We start from the raw sequence: 20,706 nt of genomic DNA on the forward strand, positions 1-20,706 counted from the left end.
ATCTATTCCAGAGCACTGCCTATTTCTGCCTTTATTAGGCTGAATCTCGTCAGATTGGCATCAAAGATCCAGCTCATAAATGCCTAAATGAAAGGCCTTAGGGTCATCAGGAATTTCCAGTTTGCCCCTACATAAAATACATAGACACAGTCTGACTTTTCAAGATGTGCCACATCAGGTTTAATGGACAAATTGAAACAGATTTGATTTTAACTGTTTGTTCCTTGGTCACATTCCCTCAAAGAGAAAGCTGAAGAATGGCCTGATGGAGGTTTTTTTTTAACTCATTCATGAGTTCGGGATATTGCAGGCTAGGCCAGCTTTTATTTCCCATCCCTAATTACATAGAACATAGAACATAGAACACTACTGCACAAACAGGCCCTTCGGCCCACGAGTTGCGCCGATCACATCAACACCTACCAATCTATAGACCTATCTATAACCCCCAATCCCATTAAACCCCATATACTCATCCAGAAGTCTTTTAAAAGACCCCAGCGAGTTCGCCTCCACCACCACTGACGGCAGCCGATTCCATTCACTCACCACCCTCTGAGTGAAAAACTTACCCCTAACATCACTTCTGTACTTTCCTCCCCGCACCTTAAATCTGTGTCCTCTCGTAGCGACCATTTCAACCCGGGGAAATAGCCTCTGAGAATCCACCCTATCTATTCCTCTCAACATTTTATAAACTTCTATCAGGTCGCCTCTCAACCTTCGTCTCTCCAGGGAAAAGAGTCCCAGCTCCCTCAACCTAACTTCATAAGGCATGCCTCCCAGTCCAGTCAACATCCTTGTAAATCTCCTCTGCACCCTTTCAATAGCTTCTACCTCTTTCCTATAGTGAGGCAACCAGAACTGCACACAGTATTCCAAGTGAGGCCTGACAAGGGTCTTATAAAGTTGCAGCATTACCTCCCGACTCCTAAACTCAATCCCCCGATTAATGAAGGCCAGTACACCATACGCCTTCTTGACCACCTCCTCCACCTGCGAGGCCAATTTAAGAGTCCTGCGGACCCGGACCCCAAGATCCTTCTGCTCTTCAACACTACTAAGACTCCTGCCCTTGATAGTGTACTCGTTCATCCCATTGGTTCTGCCAAAATGGACGACTACACATTTATCCGCGTTGAAGTCCATCTGCCACTTCTCCGCCCAGTCCTGCATCCTATTTATGTCCTGCTGCAACTTTTGACATCCTTCCAGACCATCCACAACACCACCGACCTTGGTGTCATCAGCGAACTTACTTACCCATCCCTCCACTTCCTCATCCAGGTCATTTATGAAAATGACAAACAGCAAGGGTCCTAGAACAGATCCCTGGGGCACTCCACTGGTGACTGACCTCCATTCAGAAAAAGACCCATCCACAACAACTCTCTGCCTTCTGCAGGCAAGCCAGTTCTGGATCCACAAGACCAAAGGCCCTGGATCCCATGCCCTCTCACCTTCTCAAGAAGTCTTGCATGGGGGACCTTATCAAACGCCTTGCTGAAGTCCATGTACACCACGTCCACGGCACTTCCTTCGTCAATGTGTTCAGTCACATTATCGAAGAACTCAACTAGGCTCGTAAGGCACGACCTGCCCTTGACAAATCCATGCTGACTATTCCTGATCATGTCAAACCTCTCCAAATGCTCATAAATCTTTTCCCTCAGAAGCCTCTCCATCAGCTTACCAACCACTGAGGTCAGACTCACCAGTCGGTAATTTCCCGGGCTATCTCTTGCCCTTGAGAAGGTGGTAGTGAGCTGTTTTCTTGAACCACTTTTTTTTTCCCAGGCTGGAAGAGTCAATTACTCGGAGCATAGGTTTAAGGTGCGAGGGACAAGGTGTAAAGGAGATGAACAGGCAAGTTTTTTACACAGAGGGTGGGGGTGCCTAGAAATTAATGCCAGTGGAGATAGTGAAAGCAGATACAATAGTGACTTTTAAGGGACGTCTGTGCAAATACATGAATAGGATGGGATGGAGGGACCATATCCCAGGAAGAGTAGAGGGTTTTAGTTCAGATGGACAGCATGGTTGGTGCAGGCTTGGAGGGCTGAAGGACCTGTTCCTGTGCTGTAATTTTTTTGTGTTCTGTTTTAACTGCAGTCTCTGTGGTGTAGGTATACCCACAGTGCTGTTAGGGAGAGAGTTCTAGGCCTCTGACCCAGTGACAGTGAAGGAACAGCAAAGTATTTCCATGTTAGGATTATGGGTGACATGAAGACGAAATTGCATGTAGTGGTGTTCCTGTGTGTCTGCTGCCCTTGTCCTTCCAGATGGTAGTGGTCTTGGAAGGTGCTGTCAGAGGAGCCTCGGTGAGCCTTGGTCTAGGAACACTAGGCCACTGCCTACCCTTTAAGCTTAGGGGAGGATTTGATAGGGTCACTGTGGAGAAAATGTTCCCAAAACCAAAGGAACATAAATATAGTAAATAATAAAGCCCATTGGGAATTCCAGAAAAATGCCTTAAACCAGAGCGGTTGAAATGTGAAACTTCCTACCAAGACAAGCAGCTGAACTGTATAACACGATGCATTCAAGAGGTAGCTGTATAAATCAGCACACAATGGAGACAGAAATTAAATAATATGCTTGTAGCAGTAAACACTTTAAAGGGCTGGATGTGTGCATTTCCCGAGAGATCAGTGAAGACCCTATGAATTGTTCTGGCTAAAAGCTGAGCCAATCAGCAGGAGGGTGCATAGCACTTGTCAAGGAGGGCCACATCGAGTCGCCCTCAATCTATTGCAGTGCAGAGAGGCTAAAATAAAGAGGGTTGAGAGGATGCTCCTGAGCAGGATAAACACTGAAATGAACCAGTTGTGATGAATGCTCAGTTCCTGTGCTGTACGTATGCAATATTTAATCATAAACAGGAATACTTGCTAAATTCCAGATAGAATGAGGAAAGAGATGGAAGTTACATGGCACAATGAACAAAACCCATCCTTTCTTTCCACATTAAAGAAAATTACTGCAGATGCTGGAATTTGAAACAAAACCACAAAATGCTGGAAATTCTCAGTAGGTCTGACAGCATCTGCGGAGAGAGAATATAGAGCTAATGTTTCAAGTCAGGATGATTGTTCGTCAGAGCTGAAGACAATTGGAAATAAGATGAGATTTCTACTTTTATGGGAGGCGGTGGAGGGCAATGCTGGATAGAGAGCCAGCGATAGGTGGAGGCAAGGGTCATCAATACATTGATGACCTCTGCCCTCTCAGCCTCCCTTCCAGTCCTTCCTGCCTCTTCAGCTTTGAGTTACTTTCCAAGTTCAACTTGCGCTTCAAGCATAAATCGTATCAGATTTTGATTTTGTCTCTCTCTTTCTCTCTTGGGTAAATAATCAATTAGTTTCAAGATTTGACAAGTGATATTCAGAAGGATAAAAGTAGGTTGGTACTGTGCAGCGAATGGAATTGAATTAGCTGACAGACTGTAGTAATAGGCATCACATGAAGCATTTAGAAAGCTAATACAATGCTGGATGAGTAACTGATGGCACAGTTAGATAACAAAATCACAATATGGGTTACAAATATTATTGTTAAAGAAAGGGTTGGCCTGAATTTAAAGTAAGGCTTCTATCTGTTTCCTGCACTGGTTACTTTTTAGTATCACCACCAATACCTTGAAGTGACTTCTCTGATAGTGCTGAAGAACAGAAAATACTGGCATGGATAACGCATGTAAAAATCGGCTTCGTATAGGCACAAAAATATAAAATGAACCTCCTTTTGGATACCATTCTAAAATATAGGTAGTCATTCTGCAATATGTTGATCAGCTCCCCTTTTCTGACTAAGTAAGTAAGAGTTACTCAGACCCTAAAGTTAAGTGAGATGTTTCTCAGCTGACACAGTAGAGAGAGCACTCCTATAGATTACTTCACTGCTAGATTTAGAGTTATAAGATGGGATTTTTCCACCCTGTTGCGCTGGTGGAGTAGTATAGTGGGGTGGGAAATATGAGTGAGAGGCGAAAATCCAGATTCATGCCTGCTGCCAGCAAAATCAGCCTCTGTGAAGCTGATTTTAATATTAATGACAAGATTTGTATGGGGGCCAGATGTGAAGGCTTCACTGGTGGGACTGGAAGCCACTGAAGCCCCACCAACTAGTCGGGGCAGGGCCAGGTAGTGTCCATGGGACCAAGCCAGGCTGGCACCCTATTAGTGCCAGTCATGCAACTTGGAGCTGCCCACCAGGCATCCTAGCAATGTCCACTGGGCACCTGGCATTTCCCACCAGGTACCAAGCAGTGCCAAAGGGCGAAGGCCTGACAGGGGCTGGGCCTGAGAGAGGCAGAGCCTGCTCGGTGCAGAGCCTGCCAGGGGAGGTGTGGTGGTGGTCCACTGAAGAATAGGGCAAGGGGAATCTCCGCATTGGAGAGTGGGGTCTGGTCAGAGATTTTGGGCTGACAAACAGAGTACTTTGTTTTCCTGGGACCATAACTGGTAATTTGGCACCTTAAAAGGTCAATATTTGACATATGAAAATTAATAGCTGATATACTGGTGCCTGATGTCTATATTTCCTTGACATGCAAGGAAGATTGGAGAGTGGCAAATGTTGTGCCTTTGTTTAAAAAGGGTTGCAAGGAAAAGTCTGGGTACTACAGGCCAGTGAGCCTCACATCTGTGGTGGATAAATTGTTGGAAGGTATTTTAAGAGACAGGATGTACAGAGATGCAAGGACTGATTAGGGACAGTCAGCATGGCTTTGTGAGTGGAAAATTATGCTGTACAAATTTGATTGAGTTTTTTGAAGGGGTAACCAAGAAGGTAGATGAGGGCAGTGCAGTTGATGTTGTCTACATGGACTTTAGCAAGGCCTTTGACAAGGTACCACATGATAGGTTGGTGCATAAGGTTAAATTTCATGGGATCCAGAGTAAGGTATCTAAATGGATACAAAATTGGCTTCTTGACAGATGCCAGAGGATGGTTGGAGACAGTTGTTTTTCAAACTGGAGGCTGCAGGGATCAGTGCTGGGCCCACTGTTATTTGTCATTTATATTAATGATTTGGATGAGAATATAGGGGGCATGGTTAGTAAGTTTGCAGATGACATCAAAATTGGTGGCATAGTGGACAGTGAGGAAGGTTACCTCCAATTGCAGTGGGATCTTGGTCAATTGGGCCAGTGGGTTGACGAATGGCAAATGGAGTTTGATTTAGACAAATGCGAGATAATGCACTTTGGCAGATTGAACCAGAGCAGGACTCACTCAGTTAATGGTAGGGCGTTGGGGAGAGTTACAGAACAAAGAGATCCAGGAGTAGATATTCATAGCTCCTTGAAAGTAGAGTCACAGGTGGACAGAGTGGTGAAGAAGGCATTTGGCACGCTTGGTTTGATCAGTCAGAACACTGAATATAGGAGTTGAGACATCTTGTTGAAGTTGTACAAGACATTGGTAAGGCCACACTTGGAATATTTATTACTGAAAATATGATTTTTTAACTTTCAACTGACTGGAACTTTTGCAATTTGAACTGAGACAGGGCAAATTGTTTAAAAATGCAAGGCCACGCTCCAAGGTGAAGGTAAGAAATAAATAAATCACCATCAGGAGAGTGTGAAGAGAGAGACATTTCTTATAATCCAACTCACAAAACTCGTAATTGTCTAAGAAAAATGTAAAGTTAAGTCCTAAAGTGGCTGAACAGCAGGTTAGGTGTAAAATGCATTTTACACCTAACCTGCATTCTAATTCGCATTCTAATCAGTAATCTGTAAACTGTCTGTGCTTTATATGCTCTGTCTGAGGCCAGAACTCTCCATTCACCTGAAGAAGAGTTTAACCTCGAAAGCTTGTGAGTTTACTATCAAATAAATCGGTTGGACTTAAACCGGGTGTTGTCAGACTTCTTACTGTGTTTACCCCAGTCCAACGCCAGCATATCCACATCATCTCCCCTGTAGCCAGTGAGGATACAAAGATTTGTCTCAAGGCCCCAGCAATTTCCTCCCTTGCCTGTCTCAGTATTCTGGGGACAAAACATATTGCTCATAGAGAAAGAAACAAGAGAGTGCAGAATGTAGTGTTACAGTTACAGCTATTGTGTAGAGAAAGATTAACTTAATGCAAGGTAGGTCAATTTAAAAGTCTGATGACAGCAGGGAAGAAGCTGCTCTTGAGTTGGTTGGCACGTGACCTCAGATTTTTGTATCTTTTTCCCGAAGAAAGAAGTTGGAAGAGGGAATGTCTGGGGTGCATGGGGTCCTTAATTATGCTGGCTGCTTTGCCAATGCAGCAGGAAGTGGAGACAGAGTCAATGGATGGGAGTTTGGTTTGCCAGATGACCTTTTGTAGTTCCTTGGGCAGAGCAAAAGGCATACCAAGCTGTGATTCAACCACAAAGAATGCTTTCTATGGTGAATCTGTAGAAGTTGGTGAGAGTTGTCGCTGACATGCCAAGTTTCCTTAGTCTTCTGAGAAAGTAGAGGTGTTTGGTGGGCTTTCTTAACTACAGTGTCAGCATGGTGGGGCCAGGATAGGTTGCTAGTGATCGGGACACCAGACAACCTGAAGCTCTCGAACCTTTCTATTTCGTCCCCACAGTGTGTACGTGTGTGTGCATGTATTTGGGTCTGAATGACTGCATTTTTATTATTTTTCTTGGGTTTGGTGGGTAATAAATACATTGGGCATGACCTTAGCAGCTGCTCATGTCACTCTCCCGCTTCAGAGAATTTGGTGTCCAGCCAAATCTCCATTCACTGCAGCGAGATGGGAAAATCCCACTGATGTGAATGGTCATAACATTCCATTCTTTCTTTGACTAAACAGCACTTTGTTTGATTGGCTCCTTATTACCCAAAGACTAACTGTTGGTAATGTAACTGGGCTAGTAAGCCCAGAGGCCCAGGCAGCTGCTCTTGGACTCATGTCTGAATCCCACCATGGGAGTTGGTGGAATTTAAGTTCAACATATAAAGTCTAGATTAAAAGCTAGTCTCAGGAACGATGAGCATGACAGTTATCATCAGTTGTCATAAAAAACCATCTGGTTCTCCAATGTGCTTTGGCAAAATAAATCTGCGTCCTTACCTGATCTCATCTACATGTGACTCCAGGACCACAGCAAGTTGTTCACTCTTAACTGTACTCTAAAATGGCCAAGTGCAACATTCGGTTCAAGAGGCAATTGGGATAGGCAACAAATGCTCGCCTTTCCAGTGACAATCCATGAAAGATTAAAAAAGAATAAATACTTTCACAAATTCTGATTTGGAAAGGGCGCATCTTCATGAAGAAGAAACTTCAGCATTGTGACCAACTAAGGAGTGTGAATAGAGGGGGGATCAAGTTCATCCCTTTCCACATAGCTGTAACAATGAGCAGAGACAGTACTGAAGAAATTTACTGATCAACACAGTGAAACAACTTGCTCACCTTCTTAAACCAGCAGAGAAGTGAATTGTCTCAGCTTAGATAGTTAATGCATAATCTTCTTGGAAATGGGGATTAAAATTGAGTGGGACTTGTTAAAATGAAAACTATTCAGCTGTCAGCAAAAGGGGAAGTCTTCACCGAAATGTTGTCTTCTCATTCCATGTTAGCCACATTGTAAACATCCTTCACATCACACCTTATGGTGTCATTACGGTCGGGATTCTCTGACCTTGTCCACGGTTGGGATTCTCTGGTCCCACTATTGTGATGTGGAGGTGCCGGCATTGGACTGGGGTAAACACAGTAAGAAGTCTCACAACACCCGTTAAAGTCCAACAAGTTTATTTGATAGTAAACGCCACAAGTTTTCGAAAATGCTGTTCCTTCTTCAGGTGACACCCGACAAAGGAACAGCGTTTCCGAAAGCTTGTGGGTTTACTATCAAATAAACTTGTTGGACTTTAACCGGGTGTTGTGAGACTTCCCACTATTGTGAACAGGGATTTGACTAAACATCAAATTCTCCTTTCCCACTGACAGCAGCAGCGGGTCTTATAACACCGGAGAATTGCCTTTGTGTCATGATTGAATTTATTGAATCCACTCAATAGTTTTAATATTGAATAGTTGATCCACTCAACTATTAGATTTGTCACTGAAGAAAGCTACCTCAGCCAGCAATCTCTCTCAAAACCAACTGATAAAATGAATTATTTCTCAGCCCCCATCCCACACCCCCCCCAACATATTAATCAGGAACTGAAAAGGTCTCACAACAGCAGCCGAGCATTCCCCATAGTCATGACTCAGATTGCAGCCTGGGGGTCCTTGAGGCTAACATTTTTTGTTTCTCCTGGTTATAACCATATGATTGGAAATTAGATACAGGGAAAATGCTCTCTGTGAAATTTCTCATCAGCCTTATTTAGTTCCAGGGCTTTTGATTTACTTTATCTCCCTGTTATATTCCATTCTTAGCCTCACCTCATTGCTTCACTCTCCTCAGGGTTACCAACCCTCCAGGATTGGCCCAGAGACTCCGGGAATTGAAGTTCAATCTCCAGGAAACTGCTGTGTGCAACCCTGGGGAAAAATCATCAGGACACTAAAAAAATTGTTCTTTTGGTGATTTTCATTGAATATTTCTCCGTACCAGTTATAAAAATGTTGAAAGTAGGGGAAAACAAGATTGTTTGGCTGATAGTCAAACATTATCCAATTGAAAAATCAGTATTTTTTTTTAACCACTCGGTGTAGGAAGACAGAGTTAAACAAGGATGACGTGTTGGCCAACAAGTAGCTGGAGAGGGGACAGTCACGTGATAAAACCTCCAGGACTACATTTCATCACAGTTAGAACCCTAACTCAGCTCCCCATTTTTCCTTCACTCTCCTGTCCTACAGTCCATGGTCCTCAACCATGTTCAATCTCTGGCCCATCCTCTACCTTACTGTGTTCCATTCCATAACACAGGAAGGAACAACAGTACATATCACAACATTGCTGCCCAATTTCCAGGTAGCAGCTATGGTTTAATACTTCTGCCTCTTAGGTAGAAGTTGGTGGGTTCAAGTCACTTTGCTAACAGCCGGTGAGGTACTGAGGGAGAGCTATACTATTAGATGTGTCATCTTTTGGATGTCATTAAATCAAGATCCTGCCTGCTCTGCCAGGTGGCTGTGAAGTATATCACAGTACCGAGTTGAAGCCAAGCAGGAGAGTTGTCTCTGATCTCCTGGCCATTGTTTATCTCTCACTTAGTATCACAAAGAAAGAAAGGTACAGTTATGGAGGGATTTAAAGACACATGAGAAATTTTACAGCTGATGTTTTTGTGGATCAATTCAGATCAGGTAGCATAGGTTCTCCATGCAGTCAACACTTCCCTGAGTGAAACTATTACAGTGTCTTGCTCCAGTTTTTCCCTGTTGTCTATCTCAACTTTGACCCTTACACATAAAGGCAACACAGTAGTACAATGGTTAGCACTGCTGCTTCACAGTGCCAGGGACCTGGGTTCAATTCCTGGCTTGGGTCACTGTCTGTGTGGAGTTTGCACATTCTCCTCGTGTCTGCGTGGGTTTCCTCCAGGTGTTCCGGTTTCCTCCCACAGTCCAAAGATGTGCGGGTTAGGTTGATTGGCCATGCTAAAATTGCCCCTTAGTGTTCTGAGATGCGTAGGCCAGGGGGATTAGCAGGTAAAATGTGTAAGGGTAAGGGGGTAGGGCCTGGGTGAGATTGTGGTCGGTGCAAACTCGATGGGCCAATGGCCTCTTTCTGCACTGTAGGGTTCTATGTTATTTAAAGACACTATAACTCAATAAGAATACTCATTTTCAAATCGTAACGTTTCTTATGCATCCCTCATATTGATCTCCAAGCTGACCTAGATGATGAGGTATGTTACTTCAGTTCATCCCCGGTGATGGTTGTCAACTCTCAATGTTGTCCCTGAAGGTTTTGTAACATGAATCTGTCCTTTCAACTGCCCCACCCTCACAGACACCCATTTGCCACCGAATCTTCATATTTGTGGCCCACTACCTTCTAATCCCAATTAGTAAACAAACCATCTCTTCAATAAGCAATTCGATGATTCTTGACTATTAGTCAAACACCTTGTTTTCCACTCACCAGGGGTGGAATTCTCCCAAAAAAATTCCAAGTGCCGAATTCACATAAAAACTGAAGAAAATCCTGCTGCTTTTTCAGTGGGATTTTCAAAATTAATCTCAAATTAATCACAAAGAGCTCTCGTGTGAATGACAATGAAGATCTGTGGAGGGGCCCTATTCCCATTAGAAAGGCCGGCAGCATAGTGCTGAGCAGGCCACTGCGCATGTGCCAATCAGAGCGGAGACCAGTGCATGCACAGTAACCTCGCACTGGTGACCTCGCAATTGATGGCCAGCTTGATTGGCCCACCTTGATCTCTTCTCCTCGCACCCGTCAATTCCGACCACCCCGCCCCTCTCCCCATCCCCTGGCCAACCCCAATGGCCAGCACTGATTGCTGTCCTCCTCCAAGACCTTTCACCACCAATCGCCCTGATTCTGCCCCCTTGGCACTGCCTGATGCCTGGTGGTGGGCGGTACCAAGCTTCCTGTGGGCATTCCCACTTTGCCTCTTCAGCAATGCCAGGCACCAGGGTGGCACTGCTAAGCTGGTAATGCCTGGGGGCACGCTCCCTTGCCCCCTATCTCCTGGGGAGCCTCCATGGCTTCCCTTCAATCCAGCAGGGTCGGGCTGCCAACTCAGTTCCAGCCCTGCTAATGATATGTAAAACGTGGTTTAGATAATTTATTCAGCTTCACACCGATTTCTCATGCAGAGCTGATGACTCCAAAAATCCGGTGGATGGAGATGCGCGGAGGCCGTGGTGCCCAGCAGGAAACCCTTTACACAGCCTCTGCAGACGTCCCCCGGCTGAAAAAATCCCTGGTCAATACTTTCACAACTAATAGTGTTTTTCGAAACACACCAATGATTTTTCTGCTGGGTTGCTTCCAGCAGTGTCCTGACAATTTAAACTTCCATGCTTTGAGACGCTAAGACTTCCTCGAAGGCTGGCAACTCTATCCTTGGGTTGTGGGTGTCACCCCAAGGCTGGAATTCATTGACTATCCTCAGTTATCCTCAGAAAGAAATGGTGGGATTTCTAGCATTTCAATACAACTGACTGCTTTACTGAGCCACCTTAGAGCGTAGTTAAGAGTTAATCACATGTTGCTCTGCTCTATGGATTTAGTGCAGGTGTGTGGCCTGCTCCCTCAAACTGAGCATATATTTCCCTTCTCTATTTCTATTGAAAGCCCAATCTAGTTCTCCAGCCAGAGAGATGTAATATTTTGCAACTTGTACTGAGATTCTCCCAAAAGTGCTGAATTGGTGGGAGAACTGTTCTAAATTCTGACTGTTTTCTCAGTTCAGCTTCTCACCTGAATCTCTGCAGTATATGCACTGCAGAGATTCCAGTCATAAATCTCATTAAAAACCTTTGTGGGGGGCAGGGCCTATTCACGCTGGATTTTGACAGTTCTGGAACTATGCGCATGCGCAGTGGATCTGTCGGACTCTTTGTTTGCTGGCCAGCTCGATCACTGACCAGCCTGGGACCACCACAGTGCTGCCCCTCCAGCCACCCCCCCCCAAGCCGATTGCAACCCCCACAGCAATTCCTGGGCCAGCCCTGACCCCCTCCCCTGGCCTGAAGCACCCCAACGCACAGCCCCCTTACCCGGCAGACCTCCCACCCCCGGCAGACCACCTCCGGCCCCCAGCCTGCCCAATCGCTGCCCTCCCTCCATCCCAGACCAATCCTGTCTGCAGAGTGGCAGCGGGACTCCCCACCCCCAACGATCACACCTAGGCCCTGCCCACAATAGACCCCTTCCCTTTGACACTGCCTGATGGACAGTGCCATGGGGCATAGGCTGGCACTACCAGGATGTCCATGTCCAGGGGACATCAACCCCCCCTGCCATCCAACCCTCTGGAGGCCCAATTGCTCCCCCCTTCATTCCAGTGCGGTCTCCCACTAATTTCCCAAATGTGGGAAGCTAGTCTGAACCCTGGCGGGGTGACAGATTCAATCAGGACCTGAAAGGTCTCGATAATGTACTAATAAACATATTAAAAAAAGATTTAAATTACTTACCTGCCTTCCTGCTGATTTCCAGCGTGGTCTGACCGGTGACTGTTCGTCAGCTCTGGGAGATGCGCATGCATTCCCAGCCCATGCGCAAATCTCTGTTCAAAGCCAGTGACACGCGTCTCCCACCACAACTCAACTGAAAAGTTGCGGGTTGCAATGAGAGAATGCTTTCAGTTGCTTGAGAAGAACAGGTCCACTCTGGATGGGAAGCAGGTGAATGATATCATTCATTAAAATCTGGATAACCCAAAGGTTGAAAATTGAATGGATTTCAGGTTGAAACCTAACACTGAAAGTAACATCTATTAATCTAAGTACATTGCAAAAGTCCACAATAGCTTACTTTCTGGTTGTGACTATGGCTTCCAATTGAGGTTACAAACCTTTCAGATCAATGAACAAAGTTTAATTTTCTGCATGGTGAGTTCACCTTCCTTTGGTTCTCTCTGAAAACTCTTCAATGTAATTCATCCTCCGATAAGAAGTGACACTGAGATTCTCCCCCTGATTTAAACACTAGCTTTTGAAAGAATTGTCCCATTTCAGTATGACTCCTCCCAGGAGCAAACTCTAATCCTTTAATGCCTTCTCATCAAGATTTCCAAACAATATCTCATTCCTATATTTAATTATAAAAAGTAACTGAAATGTCACAATGGCAATGGCAAATGCCTAGGAATATATCGGCATTGTTCTCATCTGTGTCAAGAAAAAGGAAGTGACATTAGCACTAAATAATCATCTTAAGTAGCTCAGCACTGAGTCAAATGTGTGGGTTCAAATTGCAGAAAACATTCACAAGAGTGACGTCAGAACTAGGAACAAGGGGAGGCCGAGTGGTATTATTGCTGGACTGTTAATCCTGAAATTTAGTTAATGCTCTGGGGACTTGGTTTGAATCCCACTACAGCATGGTGGAATTTGAAATCAAAAACAAAATCTGGAATTAAGAATCTATGATGTGGGTATGCCGGCGTTGGACTGGCGTAAACACAGTAAAAAGTCTGACAACACCAGGTTTTAGTCCAACCTATTTATTTGATAATATACTCACAAGCTTTCGGGTTAGTCCCTTCGTCAGGTGAATGGAGCCCATTCACCTGACGAAGGGACTAACCCGAAAGCTTGTGAGTATATTATCAAATAAATAGGTTGGACTAAAACCTGGTGTTGTCAGACTTTTCACTTTCATTAAGAATCTACTCATGACCATGAAATCATTGTCAATTGTCAGGAAAACCCTTTAACCTTTAGGGAAGGAAATCTGCCATCCTTACTGGATCTGGCCAACAGCTGACTCCAGAGACACAGCAATACGGTTGACTCTGAAATGCCCTCTGAAATGCCTTGCAAGCCACTCAGTTTCAAGGGCAATTAAGGATGGGCAATAAGTGCTGGCCAGTCAATGACACCCATGTCCCAAGGATAAATAAAAGAAATCCAGAGACCCAGGGTAATGCCAGGGATCGGGTTCAAATCCCACCATGTCAGATGGTGGAATTTGAATTCAATAATCTGGGATTACAAGTGTATTGATGACTGTGGGACCATTTTCAATTGTCATAAAAAATGTACCTGGTTCACTCATGGTTCACTAGGGAAGGAAATCTGCCATCCTTACTTGGTCTGGCCTACATGTGACTCTGGACCCCAGCAATGTGATTGATTCTTAAATGACCTCTGAAGTGACATTCAAGAGCAATTAATGATGCAATAAATGTTGGCCCAGCCAGCGACACCCGCAAAATTTTAAAATATAGGAACATAGGAGCAAAAGTAGGCTATTCAGCCAATCAACCTGCTCCATCATTCAATACGATCATAGATGATCGGACACCTCAATGGCTTTTACACCCACTATCGCCACAATTCTTTACATTATTCCAATGTTCTGCCATAATCCCAAGAAGTTACAACCCTCAATAAATAAATTTTTCCTCATCTCGGTTTGAAGTGGCTTTCCCCTTGAAATTGTATCCTCAGTTCCCCAACCAAGGGAAACACTTTACCTTCATCGAGTTTACCTATTCCTTTCAGTATTTTCTGAGTTTCAATGAGATTGCCACTCATTCTTTTTCAAACGACAGTCCCGCCATCCACGGGCCAAGTCTGGTGAACTTTGCCCTCCCTCTATGGCAATATTATCCTTTCTGAGGTAAGGGAACCAAAACTGCACACAGTGCCCAAGGTGGAGTCTAACCAAGCTCCTATATAATTGAAGCAAAATTTCACTCCTGTGCTGAAATCCTGTTGTGATAGATGTGACAAAAGCTAACATTCAATGAGCCTTCTAATAAGTTGCAGCACCTCCATGTTAGCTTTTAGTGACTTATGGACAAAGACACCCAGATCCCTTTGTACATTTTTAATTTCTTATTTGGAAAATATTCTGCAGATCTGTTCCTTCTAGCAAAGTGGATAACCTCACCTTTTTCCAAATTGTATTCCATCTATCATGTTCTTGCCCACTCACTATGTCTGTTCAAATCCTCCTGTGGCCACTTCACATCTTTTTCACAACATGCATTCCCGTCCAGCTTTGTATCGTCCAAAAACTTGGAAATATTACATTTCATCCCCACATCCAAATCATTGATATATGTTGTGAACACTGGAGCCCAAGTACTGATCCTTGCAGTGCCCCACTAGACACAGCCTGTTAATGTGAGAATGACCCTACTCTCTGTTTTCTGTCTGTTCACCAATCCTTCGTTGTGTGGGGGCAGGGCATTTAACGGGAATTTGAGATATGGAAGCAGTAAGAATTGGAGGAATGTGGGTATCCCGGAAAGCTGTTAAGCTGGAGGAAGTTATAGAGATAGGGAGGGGCAATGCATGGAGGGATTAAAAATAAGGACGAGAACTTTAAATTCAAGATGTTGCTAGACTGGGAGCCAACACAAGATGATGACTGAATGGGACTTGGTGGATATTAAAATATGTGGTAGTATGTTACAGCTTCTCCTGCCAATGGTTCCTCCAGTTCTGTCAAAGTCAATGGATTCTTGAACGTCTTGTCACAATTTCTGTCCTTGTCCCCACCACAACATGACCATAAAATTCTGCTCATGGGCAGCAGCGTATGGATGAGTTCAGGTTTCCAGAGAATGAAAGACGGGAAGTTGACAAATTCCATTTCTTCTTCATGAGAGACAGGCCTATCGTTGGGACAGGGGGACTATCAGCAATGATTAATGTCAATGCTTTGTGGCATTTTCTTATAGTTTGGAGAAGGTTTCCCTCAAATCTTCTGGAAGTGGCAGAATTATTTTTAGAATAAATGACAAAACAACTTTATCACAAACCATTAAAACTGAACCCTTTCTTACAAGATATCCATGTATTTAATCAGTGGTGTTCTTTGGATTGTTTTTCAGCTGTGAACATCACACTCCCGCACTTCAGTGGCATGGATGAATTTGGTTTTACCTCCTTCCTGGCCTACTCGACCATCCAGAATATCAGCTCCTGCTATGAATTCAGACTAAAGTTCACCCTGGCAAATCGAGACTCAGCCACCAAGGACAACCTCATCTTCTTCACTGGGCAAAAAGGGCAAGGTGAGGCCCATCAGAAAGACTTGGACAAACTAGGAGAGTGGGCAAAGAAGTGGCAGATGGAATACGATGTGGAAAAGTGTGAAGTTATGCACTTTGGAAGACGGAATGGAGGCATGGACTATTTTCTAAATGGGAAAATGCTTAGGAAATCAGAAACACAAAGGGTCTTGGGAGTCCTTGTTCAAGATTCTCTTATGGTTAATGTGCAGGTTCAGTCAGCAGTTAGGAAGGCAAATGCAATGTCAGCATTCATGTCGAGAGAGCTAGAATACAAGAGCTGGGATGTAATTCTGAGGTTGTATAAGGCTCTGGTCAGAATATTGTGAGCAGTTTTGGGCCCCGTATCTCAGGTAGGAAGTGCTGGCCTTGGAAAGGGTCACAAAATGATTCCTGAAATGAAGACAGTGTTGTGTGAGGAACAGTTGAGGACTCTGCGTCTGTCCTCATTGGAGTTTAGAAAGATGAGCGGGGATCTTATTGAAACTCACAGGATACTGCGAGGCCTGGATAGAGTGGATGTGAAGAGGATGTTTCCACTAGTAGGAAAACTAAATCAACCTCAGATTAAAGGGACAATTCTTTGAAACAGAGATGAGAAATTTTTTCAGCCAGAGAGTGATAAATCTGTGGAACTCTTTGTCTCAGAAGGCTGTGGAGGCCTTTAAGACTGATAGGTTCTTGATTAATAAGGGGATCAGGTGTTATGGGGAAAAGGCAGAAGAATGGGGATGAGAAAAATATCAGTCACGATTGAATGGTGGAGCAGACGTGATGGGCCGAGTGGCCTAATTCTGCCCCAATGTCTAATGGTCTATCAGGGAAGCCAGCAAGTTGGAAGTTTGATTCCTGTTTCCAGTTCTCTTTCCGTGAAATGAGTGAGCTGACAAGTTGCCTTTTGCTTTGGGAAGGTGGTAGTGAACTCCTCGTTAATGTGGACTTTGTGGTGAAGGTTCTGTTCGGAAGGTGTTAGGGTGGAATTTGTCAAGATATTTACCCAGCAATGATGGAGGGAATGGCCAAGTGACAAGGGTTTCTGGTGATGAGGGTCAGCTTGCAATTAAGTGCATGTTATACTTTACAGTTGCAGAGTGTACAGCACAAAAACATTCAGCCCAACTGGTCCCTGCAGGTCCTTGCTCCAATCAAACCCCCTCCCACTAATTTTACATCTACCCCATTAGCATTGTCTTCTTCTGAAGAAGAATCATAGGCTCACACAGCCCATCGAGTCTGCACCAACAATAACTGCTACTAATCCCATTTTCCAATGCAATCATAATCATTCAGAGTCAAAGGATGGGATTTTATGACCTTACTTGTCCTCAAACCATAAAATCCTGTCCAAGGTCAATGGACCTTTCCACAGTCCGCCCTTGCCCACTTAGATTCCCATAGCGGGCAGGATGGTAACATTCAAGCCCAAGTGTTAATTCTGCTTCTCTCTCCACACGTGTAGCCAGTATTTTGCAGCATTTGTTTTCATTTATTACCGCATTTGTTTTGTTTCTGTTGCCAAGCATTAGTATGCTTTTAGAAGTTTTTTTTAGCCTTATTCAAACTTGGTGAGGCTTTGCTTCCCTTTGATAGGCTTGAGAATGTCTGCATAATTTAACTTCAACCTTTCTCTTCAGAACTATCTACAAAGGGCACAGGATAAACTGATGGTATTCAGGACACAGACTGTTTTGCTCTTTAGCTCTCCTGGAGCCTTTGGTCATCTGTTTACTAATGTCACAGTTACATCATGTTTGCGGGGTTTGCAAAGGTGGCTGGGTATCACCAGAACTTCAGCCAATACAGACTCACAAAAGCCATTGTCCCAATTTAAAGATGTATTTTTTTACTTGACCAGTGAGTGGCAGGGAGAAATTATTGAAGAGTCCTAGGCCCTTTCAGACATAGGCTTGACATCTACAATAAACTCTGACATGTACAGTTTAGGATCAATCAATTATACATTTTTGTTATCAAATTCACCCATCTTTTATTAGCTTTGAATCAATCACCTTCAAAATACTTCAATCATTAATAACATCTATCTCATACTTTAGCCAATTGCATTTTACCCTCTGATATGATGGGATTTCATCAGTCCATAGAATCCGGGTTTTACCTCCTTCTGTTACTAACTCAACTTCCTCTATTGCTTGGCAACCCCAGATGCTGAGGTCAAAGTTAATATTTCCATTTTCCTCCATGTCACTGCCAAATCAGACTAATGCACGTTCTCACATCTGAGAAGGATTTGTCTTATCTGGATAGTGAATAACTCTATTCATACGCAGCCCTGAAAACCTTATTGCAAGCAATTCTCGGTGATAAGAACTTGCATATTTTTGTTTCATTGGTCCTAAGAATGTGGTTCTGTCTGAAAGTCCCCGTACCATCAGGCCTTCTTGACTAAAGTACACAATTACTCTATAAAATCACTTTAGTTAATACATTTAAAATATCAAAATGTGCATTTAAATCATTATCATTTGTTTTCAATCTCTTACTGCATTCACATGTGTGTAAACTATTCTATTGTTAACTTATAAATCTGATTTAAAGTCACTTAATTGAATGCTAATAGTTCTGTCAGTGCCTTAAATACCTAATGGTTTAAAATATTCTCTAACCTACTTGAATTATTTTCTTTCCCCAATTCATCATTAATAGTATCATGGTCTCATTAACATATCCATTATCACATTACCCTGAAAGTGTAACTTTCCATTCAGTTTTGATTTCAGATCATGTTTTCCTAGTCTTCCCTTCTTGAATGCATCAATGTCATTTGCTACCATTGCTCCTTGTGACAGTGAGTTCTACATTCTATCCATTTGCTGGGCAAAAACTTGGAGGTGAATATTTTCAGTTACGAGTGGTGTGCCTCAGGGATCTGTTTTGGGGCCACTGTTGTTTGTAATCTTTATTAATGATCTGGATGAGGGTATAGTTGGGTGGATTAGTAAATTTGCCGATGACACCAAAGTCGGAGGTGTGGTAGATTGTGAGGAAGGGTGTCATAGTCTGCAGGGAGACTTAGATAGGTTGCAGAGCTGGGCCGAGAGGTGGCGGATGGAATTTAATGAGGAGAAGTGTGAGGTAATTCACTTTGGTAGGAGCAACAGATGTGTCGAGTATAGGGCTAACGGGAGGACTTTGAATAGTGTGGATGAACAGAGGGATCTAGGTGTATGTGTACATAGATCCCTGAAAGTTGGGAATCAAGTAGATAAGGTTGTTAAGAAGGCGTACGGTGTCTTGGCGTTTATTGGTAGGGGGATTGAATTTAGGAGTCGCAGCGTAATGTTGCAACTGTACACTGCTCTGGTGCGGCCGCACTTGGAGTACTGTGTGCAGTTCTGGTCCCCACATTACAAGAAGGATGTGGAGGCTTTGGAGAGGGTGCAGAGGAGGTTTACTAGGATGTTGCCTGGTATGGTGGGGAGGTCCTATGAGGAGAGACTGAGGGATTTAGGGTTGTTTTCGTTGGAAAGAAGGCGGCTAAGAGGGGATCTTATTGAAACATATAAGATGATTAGAGGTTTAGATAGGGTGGATAGTGATAGCCTTTTTCCTCGGATGGAGAAAGCTAGCACGAGGGGGCATGGCTTTAAATTAAGGGGGGGTAGCTACAGGACGGATGTCAGGGGTAGGGTCTTTACTCAGCGGGTGGTGAGGGATTGGAATGCCCTGCCTGCTGCAGTTGTAAATGCGCCTAGTTTGGGGGCGTTTAAGAGATCTCTGGATAGGTTTATGGACGAAAAGGGATTGGTATAGGCTAGTGGGTCATTGTTTTTGTAACTGGTCGGCGCAACATCGTGGGCCGAAGGGCCTGTTCTGCACTGTAATGTTCTATGTTCTATAACTTCGAAGGTGTTGCAATGTTATTGTTGAATCCCATCAGAGTGACAGGCTTACCACTGACACAAATATTCAAATACCATTTGTCTGCATTTCAAGGGGTGGAATTTTATGGACTCATGGCAAGATGGGGCCATAAATTGTGAGAACCATTCAAAAGTCCATTGACTTTGGCGGGCTACCAGCTGGCAGAAGAGGCCATCAAATCCTGCTCAGAGTATTGAATTCTCAGTCAGGGTTGGGGAATTAGAACGACAGGGATTAATTCTGGGTCCCAACTCCGATATGGAGTTATAGAATCCCTACAGTGCAGAAGGTGCCTGCACCAACAACAATTTCAACCAGAATCTATCCCTGTACCCCACATACACATGGGGCAGCATGGTAGCACAATGGTTAGCACTGCTGCTTCACAGCTCCAGGGACCTGGGTTCAATTCCCAGCTCGGGTCACTGTCTGTGTGGAGTTTGCACATTCTCCTCGTGTCTGCGTGGGTTTCCTCCGCATGCTCTGGTTTCCTCCTACAGTCCAAAGATGTGTGGGTTAGGTTGATTGGCCATGATAAAATTGCCCGTTAGTGTCCAGGGATGCATAGGTTAGAGGGATTAGCGGATAAAATGTGTAGAGATATGGGGGTAGGGACTGGGTGGGATTGTGTTCGGTGCAGACCCGATGGGCTGAAGGGCCTCTTTCTGCACTGTAGGGTTCTATGATTCTATGATATTTACCCTGATAATGCCCCTGACACTAATGGACAATTTACCTTGGCCAATCCACCCACCCAACCTGCACATCTGGTGAGAGGTAAACCAGAGTACCTGAAGGAAACCCATACTGATACAGGGAGAATGTGCAAACCCCACACAGACAGTCACCCAAGGCCAGAATTGAACCGGGGTTCCTGCTGCTGTGAGGCAGTACTGTGGCAGTGCTCTGAAAGCTTGTGGCTTGTGCTACCAAATAAACCTTTTCGAACTTAATTGGTGTTGTGAGACTTTTACTGCGCCCTATAACCTCAAGCAAGGTGAATAACCTCAGCCAGTATGGGAATTGAACCCAAGCTGTTGGCATTGCTTTGTATCATGAACCAGGTGTCTAGCCAGCTAAGCTAAACCTGGCCTTCTTTCAACGCACCCACGGTAATTTTCAAATTTCCAGCCAATTCATGGTGAGGTAGTGGGCTGGCCATTTAACCACTAACAGTGGATGGGCTCTCGACACTGGAGGG

General features: G+C 44.2%; 1 protein-coding gene across 1 annotated transcript in view; it reads left to right on the forward strand.

Moving 5' to 3' along the window:
* Nucleotides 1-20,706, forward strand: part of LOC145345355 (protein eyes shut homolog) — a 92,192-nt gene that overhangs the window by 12,515 nt on the left and 58,971 nt on the right. Inside the window, exon 2 of the mRNA XM_080193171.1 lies at nucleotides 15,444-15,626. Within this exon, the coding sequence (XP_080049297.1) occupies nucleotides 15,444-15,626 (183 nt within the window). The remainder of the gene's footprint in view (nucleotides 1-15,443; nucleotides 15,627-20,706) is intronic.

Source organism: Carcharhinus amblyrhynchos, chromosome 7 (genome assembly GCF_965287045.1).
Source record: "Carcharhinus amblyrhynchos chromosome 7, sCarAmb.v2.hapA, whole genome shotgun sequence".
In the NCBI taxonomy this organism is placed as follows: domain Eukaryota; kingdom Metazoa; phylum Chordata; class Chondrichthyes; order Carcharhiniformes; family Carcharhinidae; genus Carcharhinus; species Carcharhinus amblyrhynchos.